The following is a 10,318-nucleotide window of genomic DNA, read 5'->3' as shown; positions in this document are numbered from 1 at the left end:
TTACATTTTTTTAAGATGAGTACTATTCTTTAAAAAAAATAAATTTTAAAAAATTAAACTATATAATTATTTTTTTAAATAGGTAATGCATGATCTGCTCGTTTATTAAATGGGCGGGTTAGGGTTTACATGGTTGTGACCCATTTAACCTCAACCTGTTTACAATTCCACCCATTTACGACCTGCCCGGACCCGACCCATTTAGCCACCCCTAGTCAAGATAAGGAGTCATCCTCTTTTTTTTTTTTTTTTTGATCAATTGGGTAAATATATTGATCAAGTGAAAATATTTACAACTACGCTGGGCATACTCAGGTTATCTTGTTACCACACTGACAATACAAGTCAAAGTCCCAAAATACATCAAACCTGGGCATGCCCAAGGGCCAAGGAATTGGCCCATCACACTATCAATACTCAAAGATATTCCAAGGACAACAAACAAAAGGCTTGGGAGAGGTTGAAGGGTTTGTTCAAGTTAGAATTTAGAGTGATGAAAAAAAAGGGGAAAAAAAAAAACAAGCAAACAAAAGGCATTTATACGTACGAACGTACGTAGTCACGCTGGCATTTTTCAAGCCCAAGCGTCGCATGCATGCATGCATGCCATGGGTCAATGATCAGAGTAGCATGGTGATATTTTTTTCTCTTAAGACGGACGACCCAATATATATATATATATATATATATATATATATATGTATCGTCCAGCTACTGTACGTGAAGGGTTTCCATGGACAATAAATCACAGGATACGGACTGTGTCGGCATATCATTTATATATGTATGGAACTTTCATTGCTTAATTGCTTTGATATTTACTTATAATAATGTTTTCTTTAAAACATAAAAGCAGTGATCTTGAAGATGGATGGATGGATATTGAAAAAGGTCCAAAGCTTTTCTCTTGCTTTCTCCATCCAGTATAGAAGCATAATATATATATATATATATATATATATGCACATGTTGGAGTCTTTTCTACTTTTCCGTTTTGATCATGGATGGCCATGAAAAATCTCTCTTTCTCTCTCTCAAAGTGCGAGTCTTACACATCGTGGGCAATCACCAATGTGGTGATATTGGTGATCTTGCCTAATCCCCTTTCGCCATGTGTTTCATCTTCTCCACTTTTATTAATTCTCATAGATCAATATTTATATATTTATGCTTCTATTTATATCTTCAACTACACGTGTGTGGGTTATGTAAGAGAGAGAGAGAGAGAGAGGAGAGAGAGAGAGAGAGAGAGAGAGAGAGAGAGAGAGTGAGAGAGAGAGAGAGAGAGAAAGAGGGGGATTATGTGCAGTGGAAGCAAGTATCCTGGCTTGGTTACAAAACAAACTTCTATTTACTTATTTATTTGTGTATACTATTTCATGCTGCGTATGATAAATTAATATAAAAATGTGTGTGTGTGTGTGTGTGTGATGTGTATGATGATTACCTGTGAGTGAAGGAAAAAATGCATAAAGAGACAAGATATCGAGTCAAAGACAAGACGACCTCCTATCCCTCTCATCTTCCCCCTCTTCCTCAGGTCCCCCTCCAAACCGTTTTCTACTCGACCCATCAACCAACTCCTCCCCTCCCCCCCTCTCTCTCTCTTCTCCATGTTTTAAGCAAACCCCACAACCATCTCCATCATCATGATCATGATTTCCACTCCATGAAGCCTGCCCAAGCTCAAGCTCCCTCCCTCTTTCTCTCTCTCTCTCTCTCTCTCTCTCTCTAGATAGCTTTACATTATATATATACTCTCCATTGCTCCCCACACCAAATCTGGTTGGCCGGGAGAGACCCAAAAGCTAGACCCTCTCTGATATCGATCGATCGTTATCGAGCACGTCGAGATCGATCGACCCATTGTTCGAAATGAGGAAGCCGACCGATCCGTCGTCGGGGAAGAATGGCGCTGGCGGTGGGAACAAGCTGAGGAAGGGGCTGTGGTCGCCGGAAGAAGATGACAAGCTCATAAGCTACATGCTGAGCAACGGGCAAGGGTGTTGGAGCGACGTCGCGCGAAATGCCGGCCTCCAGAGGTGCGGGAAGAGCTGCCGTCTCCGGTGGATCAACTACTTGAGGCCTGATCTCAAACGAGGTGCTTTCTCTCCACAGGAAGAAGAGCTTATCATCCATCTCCACTCCCTTCTTGGCAACAGGTACATCTTCTCTTTCTCTCTCCTTTCTGTCCCTCTCTCTCTCTCTCTCTCTCACACGCGCACAAACACGGTTTCATGGCCTTAATTAATAAAAGGAAAATGACAATTTTAATTAATATCTCCGAAAATATATTATGAATTGAATAATATCTTTACCTTAAATAATAATAGTTTGAGTATTGGATTTGAAAATCGACTTTTTATTTGAGACAATATCTTAATATTTTATTAAATTTTTATAGAGACCGACTCATTATTCCGTTAAATTTGTCGAATGTCCTAAAGATTTCGGATATCATCATTTTAAAGAAGAATAATAATAATAATAATAATAATAATAATAATAATAATAATATATTGCCTAAGCACATGATGATGAGAGTGAAGTTGATGGCTGGAGTTAAAATCATTTTTCTTAGAAACACTGTATGAGCAAGTGGTTGAATATTGGTGGCTTTTGCTTTTTTGAATTCAGAGTGATCATTATTATTTATACTTTTAGTTAAGTATAATAATATTATTAATTTGTTGCCTACCAGAAAGTTAAAAAGATTTTTTTTTTACTTCATGATGTTGAAATATATCAATATATATATATATATATATATGTTTAATTAACTGAAAATATCAATTTAAAAAAAAAAAAAGTTTTTTTTTTTTTTACTTTGTGTGTACTTCAACCCCTTTTACAAACTCAATCCTTTGTTCTCCATTTGGGATGAGAAAATGAACTATATATATTATATCTATGGACAGAAGCTCAGATTAATCTAGCTATGGGCTTAGTTTTAATTTTCAAAATTAATAGAAGTTAAAGAAGAGATTATAAATCAAAATTAAGGAATCAATTAAAAAGAGAAAGTGTAATGGCCAAACACAATTAATATAAGCTATCTTTTCATTTAATTTCTTTCTCTTCTCTTCATTAATTTTTCATTCAACAACTGTTTGTGTAGTCTTCTTGGAGCAAAGACAAATGGGTCCACCCCTCTACCTTTCTTTACTTAAATATCAAGATATTATCTCAAACAGAAAGTCGTGTACATTTAATAATTTAGAACTATTCTTATTAGAACCATACCTGATCATAATGTAAATTTTAAGGTAAAATTAGTTCTTCCATATGACATCAAAACCTCTTTAACTTGAAGGTTTAGTCATTTTTTTTCAATTGAAATTAAAATTTTCAATACAAGGTTTTTCCCTCCACTCTAAATTTAATAGAATTTTTCTTAAAAGGACATGCTATAAAGAGAATTAAAAATTATTTTTGAAACCACCTTTAATTACTAACATTAATTATTACCATTGTATAGAAAAATAAATGAATATCTCAATTCTTCATCTTACAAAAACTTGCTAAGACAAAAACAATACTTGTTGCTTAGGAATTTGAATTTCGACTCATTACCTGACAATGATAAGAATTAATTAAGAGAGAACCTGAGCTTGACCACCACTGTCATTAATAATAATGTCCAGTCAGGTTGGCGCAAGTTGTAAGGGCGACTTGTAACTTTGGTGACCCTAAGGTCATAAGCTCAATACCCTAACCTTGAGAGTTTATCTCGGTGAATTACTAGGGGTGCATCAATGGACGGATGATTTTCACTCCGCCAGATTTGGTGCTACACCATAGTGTTCAAAATGGCATGATGGTGGCCGGAGTTCTCGAATTATCAATAATAATAATAATAATAATAATAATGCGTGAATGGAAAAACCCCACACTCCCCGCATGCACATATATACATGTTCACACGTGCACAAGATGTCATTGTATATGCATGCATATACATATGACTCTTTGAGTAAAAACAATTGCTTCTGTGAAAAAAGTCCATATGCCAACCATCACCCTTTCTCATATTGCCATGCAAAGAAAAAGTAGAGCAAAAGGGAAGTTTTAACCTCCATACTTGAATTTAAAGCCATCATCTCTCTCTCTCTCTCTCTCTCTCTCTCTCTCTCTCTATATATATATATATATATATATATATAGGAAAGACTTATTGAGCTTGATTTACACAATAAAACCCACAATCTAATACGTAATAATTTAAAATTCACATGTCCCATAAAATAAAATTAAAGCATGGGTGTTATATCTTAATTATGATTACTCGTCAAAAATGATTTAAAAGAAAATTTTAAAACAAGTTAAGAAATAATTATTTTTTATTTTTGATGAGTATGAGTGGTGCTATTCATCACGAGGCTTTGACCATCTCAATGTACTCCATGTGGTCGGAGGATAACGGATAGCATCCGGCCCCTTCTACTCTTAATTAGCTTTCTACATTCTCTCTACCACGTTGGCCCGCCTATGACATTAAGCATTTTTTTTATCATGTATTTTGACTTTTAGGCACACAATGATTATAATTATATGAGCTTGTTTTACATGTTATAGTTTCAGCATAACTATGATGACATTATTCCTTTAATTTTTTTTGTTTACTATTATGTTATATAATTTTTAAAAAAAATAAATAATAGTGCATAATACCTTTGAACACTTGATTAATCTACAGAGATGATTGGTTCACTTCGATAACTAATATTTTTTTATTAAAATATCAAGATATTATCTCAAAATAAAAAGTCGAAACAATCAAGAATAAAACCTTAATATTTTAATAGGAGGCTTGAATTTATCAATTTATTCTATGAAAGATATTTGTTAATTGTAAGGTTGATATTAAACCCCTATACCTATATGGTTAAAAGACACCCACTGTGAGATCACTGAGATGGTGTCAGCAGACTCACTTCGTACTATGCATATGCAGTTTAGATTAATGAAGAAATCACAAATGATGTACGTAAACACGCTTATAATAATAATAATAATAATAATAATAATAATATACAATTTGAACAACTCCCATGCAAACCATACAATTCAAAATCTCACACATCATTTTCTCTTAATTCCCAAGGTGGTCACAAATTGCGGCGCGTTTGCCTGGGCGCACAGACAACGAAATAAAGAATTTTTGGAACTCAACGGTGAAGAAAAGACTAAAGAACGCTTCACCCTCCACACCTTCACCAAACACCAGCGACTCTTCCTCCTCTGATCAGCTCAATCTCAACAAAGATCACCATCACCTCCTCATGCCAGGGTTCATGTCTTCCTCTGCCGCCACAACTCAAGATCACCAACAAGCCATCATCGATATCTCGGCCATTTACAACGTCGACTCATTGTCCTCGTCCTCGTCCTCATCCATGCAAGCCATGCAGGGTCTTAATACCCATTTGCCCGACCCGTTCCTCGTGCCCGACCCACATTTGAGTTCCGGGTACTACGGCCACGGAGCCCCAAGCATGCCCCAAGTAGGGTTCCTCGGCAGCGGCGGCCGTGGCGCCGGCGGTGGTGGTGGTGAAGAGTTCTATGGGGAGAGTAATAGGTTTTTTGGGAGTGGTGTGTTTGGGGTGGAAGCTGGGGATGACCTGTTTGTTCCTCCTCTAGAGAGCATAAGCATTAATGTTGATGAAGAAAGTGGTAAACCTAGCCAGAGCAGTATGTTTGACAGGAACGGCGTCGTTTACAGCAGTAACCCCTACGGCGGCAGCATGAGCTGCGGTGTGATGAACAGCAGCTGCAACAATATTAACAGTACTAGTGTTAATCTTAATAGTAATAACAAAGTAGTGGAAAGCATGGGAGGTGGGGGAGTTAATATGAATGGGAACTCATCGTGGGAAGAAGGAGAAATTAATAATAACATTGTGAAAATGGGAGAGTGGGACTTGGAGGAGCTGATGAGAGATGTTTCTTCCTTCCCTCCTTTTCTCGATTTCCAACTTGAATAGTTAACTTCTTAATTAATTTCCTCCTATACCCAATACATATACATATATATACCCCTTTTTTTCTTTCCTTTCTTTTTTTCTTTTTCGAAATTTTTGGTCCTTTGCTTCAAAGTCATCAAGCCCTAGCTTCTTCTTTTTCATAAAACTGTTGAAATTCAAAGCCTTAGATTCCTCTTGAAGTAAGGAAAACAAAAAATGCTTTTTAAAATTGCCAAACAACCCACATGTATACATATATATGCGTGTTTTTCTTTTCTTTTCTTTCTCTTTTTGGGTTTTTTTTTTTTTGGGGGGGGGGGGTGGTGGAGGGATTTGTAATTAAGACTGTTCATGAAGCTTTTGTACTATTATAGTTCTGTCCAGTTTGAGGATGAAGGGAGCTTGGAGGGGAATAAGGTCACACTGCATTCACAAAAGAGTAAGAGGTGGGTGGCCATGAAAGAATTCTTGTATGTAGCTGCGTTAATATGTTGTCAGGGAGCAGTAATAATCACCACACTTGTGAAAGAGAGATGTGAATAGTGATATAAAGGCAGAGAGAGAGAGAGAGAGAGAGAGAGAGATGATGAGAGAGAGAGAGAGAGAGAGAGAGAGAGAGAGAGAGAGAGGCATCAAAGGTTAATTAGTTGGTAAATTGTAGTTATCATGATGAGATGATGTACAAAACATTACTATTGTTGGGGAGGGTGGAAGGTGGAGTAGTTGTTATTTGTGGAACATAAGTAGGTTAATGCATGTACTACACACATTGATGATGATGAGAATATATATATATAGCAACTCTCTCTCTCTCCCTCTCTCTCTCTCTCTCTCTCTCTCTCTCTCTCTCTCTCTCTCTCTCCTTCACAAAAAAATAATAATTAGTTGCTTACTATCTTACTGGTCATCCACAGGGAACAGGGATTCACTAATTGTGGGAATATATATCATTGTGGTCTTCAAATGGGCATCATCACTTTGGTGAGATGTCAACTTGGAATAAGAATAACCACCATTGAAGAGTAATTAGTCAGCTTACTCTCTTATTATCTTTCATTATATTTTGTTTGTTAGTTAGCCCAATGGTTGAGTTCAAAGAGTAATTATACTCCCCCACCCCCACCCTCCACCTTTGATTGCCATCCCTTACTATGACAATGTATGGATAATAATTTTTTTAGGGTCCGGAACTTTAACCTATACGAACCCTTCGAATCCTTTCAGATACCACCAAATCAAGTGAGGACATGCATGACCAATCTAAACAATCTACGAATATAATTTATGAAGTGATCAATATAATTTAGTGTAAAAATAAAGCATAAATGACCATATATACTGGCAAAAAAAATTTTTTTCTCAATAAGTGAATAATAAGCAACCTAGGAAAACCACCTACCTGATTTGGTTAGTTATGTAGATGGCAAGCTAGGGGATAATTTTTTTGTTGAATAGCATGATGTTTATGTGAATGCTTCCACTAAGCCCAATGTCCTTCTAGATTTTTAGCATGCCATAGATAAGTAACACATGTGCATGGGCTTATTAATTTAGAATATTATTTTTTATGATAGAGATTTCGTAAAATTTGGATAAAAGTATTTGACATTTATTGTGAAAAGTGGTCAATCAAATAAAGTTATTTATATGTTAGAATTAGACTAAGCAAAATGGATCAGGTCAAATAATTCGTGGCCGATTAGGCGGATTATCGGGTGAGGATGTTACAATCCATATCGGACTCATTTAAGTTGCAGATTTATAGCGGTTCAGATCAGATAATCTGTGCCGAATGGCGGATAATCCGTTATTCTCATCCCTAATATAATTTTTTTTTTATCCAATGACCAATTTATTTTGTAACACAATAACTGTAGTTATTTTTAAAATTATAATTTGATAATATATTAAAATTTTAATAACTAATCACAAAATTATAATTTTTTATTTATTTTTCAGAGCATAAATTTGGAGACTTTTGTTCTAATCACAAGAAAACTGAGTATTTGAGCTTGAATTTGAATGTGGGCATAGGGTATACCTAGAGACGCATTCAGTAGTGCAAGAGTTGAGAGTGTGGGACTAGGTCTTGGCCAATAGAGCTTATGCTAATTGATTCGATGCCTAATTGGCATGAGCATATAGGATTATCACTGAATTTAAACATTAGTTGTTAGCGGATAAGCGGATATCTATTGGATAAAATCTTAAATCCACCAACTGACTCATTTAGAAGCGGACAAAAAATGTTTAAATCATATTTAACTTATTTAAAGTGCGGATCAGTTAAGAGTCAATTTAAGCGGATTGAATTCGGATCGAATTAATGGATTTTATCCATTTTACCAGGCCTAGCCTTAGAATCAACGTATCTAAATGATTAAGAGTACTCATATTTTTGGCACATTCACTTTGACTAAAATTAATTCGCGTATGTTTGTTCTAGGCTAATTAGTTGAAGTTGATATATATAGTTTTACAAGGAAATGCATGCTAGGCATATATAGTCCTCACAACTAATGCATGCTAGGCGTATATAGTCCACACAATTGCAACCAAGTATGGTAGCTTTTTATTTATGTTTAAACTTTTGACGGTTATATTCTTACCTACACAAGATTTTGTAGATTTTTTTGGAAGCTAGGCAATCAAAATGCTTGGCATTTATAATAAAAGATGTACTTCTATAAATAAATATTTTTGGTGCCCTAGCAGGCTAAGGTAAGGTTGATCTTTTATTTTTTTAGAATGAAATGCTATCATGGCTCTAAAAATGAAATCCTGATGTACGTCTTATAAATATTCAATATTTCATTTTCTGATACATCCATAGATGAATGTTGTAATAAGATTGTATTGAAATGTTATTACAAGTGCAATTATTCATTTATCATTTCACCTTCAACTCAAAACAAAATTGTATGCACAAACAATGAAAGCATGGAATTTAACAAAGTGCAAAGCACAAGTTAATGCTTTAATGCATGCTAACAACCAAGTGTGAAAGCATGTTGGAGGGTAATAGAGAGGGATGCCTTGCATCTTCAATGATAAAGCCAAAGGCTCTATATTTGTTACACCAAAATCAAACTTCTAAGTTAATAGTTCCCTTTTTTTTAATATACCCTATCTATCTATATTGAATATGATGATGTCTAAGATCATTTGGATAATTAATGGATCTACTAAACTTGGATATTGAGCATGCCTGACCATCTACCCTTCATATCAATCACTTTAATACCAAAAATCTTAACTATCACACTAAAAAAATCATATATGCAAGATTTAAATCCGTGTAAAGTCATGAAAGTCATTGAACAACCTTGGGAATGTAAAATTAATGTTAGTATAATTCATTTACATGTATGTGTAATGGAAATTTTTAAATAGTTAGAAAATAAAATATTTTCTTACATTCATATAGGGTAGCTTATTTTCTTAGGCTTTGTTTGTTTCACTATTGGCCAGGAGCCATTCTTTTTATTCATTTACAAGGGATAGCCCAACCAATTGGAAATTCAACCACTATCAAGTTGACAAGCTAGTAAGGCCCAGCCCACAGTCTCAAAAGCCCAAGTTTGCCACCCAAGTTGAATGACTACTCTCATGGAGGGCCCCCCTCCTTTTGGCCAGCATGATATATATATATATATATATATATATATATATATATATATATATATGTATGTATGTATGTATCCTTTTTTAGATTTTTTGAGTTGAATTTGTAGTCAGGTGCCAATTATGCTGATGTTATTAGTTATAACCATTTAGTTTTCATAATCCTATGGGCTATACCCACAAGAGAGTGACTGACAAGAGATTGCTTTTGTTCATGGAATTTGTAATTCCTCAATAGTAAAATTTCATGTTATTGATCTTAATAATAATACATGTGTTCGATCCATTATAAATATTATGTGAAAGAACTATATAATTGAGGTTTTCTGAGCTTGTAGCGACTAAAAGAAGAGTTGGGTATAGTATTTGTTAGCAACAAAGATTTTTCATATGGATTTGATAGGTGATAAGTAACTTGATTTAAATTTTTAAGCCATTACATTTTAGGTGCATCTACACGTAAATATAAGCATTTCATCCATCACTTAATTTTCTAAATTAAAATTTGATAAACTCACAAATGTAATTTCTCTATTCTTCTTCGATCCTTAGGGGACATTACATTCCAATGGTTAAATTTTGAAATTTTCATATTGCTAGTGCCACGTTCGAATATGAAATAGGTAAGAAAAGATATAAGACGAGAGATAAGCTATCTATTCTTGTGCAACTCAATTCCAATGTGAGCCTCTAATGAGCCAAAAAAATAAAAGAATTTCTCAATAATATTA

General features: G+C 34.7%; 1 protein-coding gene across 1 annotated transcript; it reads left to right on the top strand.

Annotated features, from left to right (window-relative positions):
- Positions 1-1,646: 1,646 nt before the first annotated feature.
- On the top strand, positions 1,647-6,771 carry LOC131147856 (transcription factor MYB83-like). Its single transcript, XM_058097475.1, has 2 exons — positions 1,647-2,162; positions 5,105-6,771. Exons 1-2 carry the CDS (start codon positions 1,876-1,878, stop codon positions 5,982-5,984), a joined length of 1,167 nt encoding a protein of 388 aa, XP_057953458.1. The 5' UTR covers positions 1,647-1,875; the 3' UTR covers positions 5,985-6,771.
- Positions 6,772-10,318: the final 3,547 nt, after the last annotated feature.

This window comes from Malania oleifera, chromosome 2, assembly GCF_029873635.1.
Source record: "Malania oleifera isolate guangnan ecotype guangnan chromosome 2, ASM2987363v1, whole genome shotgun sequence".
Classification (NCBI taxonomy): Eukaryota; Viridiplantae; Streptophyta; class Magnoliopsida; order Santalales; family Ximeniaceae; genus Malania; species Malania oleifera.
This window is presented reverse-complemented; position numbering and strand designations above follow the sequence as displayed.

What these genes read in the sequence shown, in the direction of transcription:
- LOC131147856 (XM_058097475.1), top strand. Translation starts at nt 1,876, where the DNA reads ATGAGGAAGCCGACCGATCCGTCGTCGGGGAAGAATGGCGCTGGCGGT. An exon ending in CACTCCCTTCTTGGCAACAG is followed by an intron (nt 2,163 to 5,104) that starts GTACATCTTCTC and finishes TTAATTCCCAAG; the next exon opens with GTGGTCACAAATTGCGGCGC.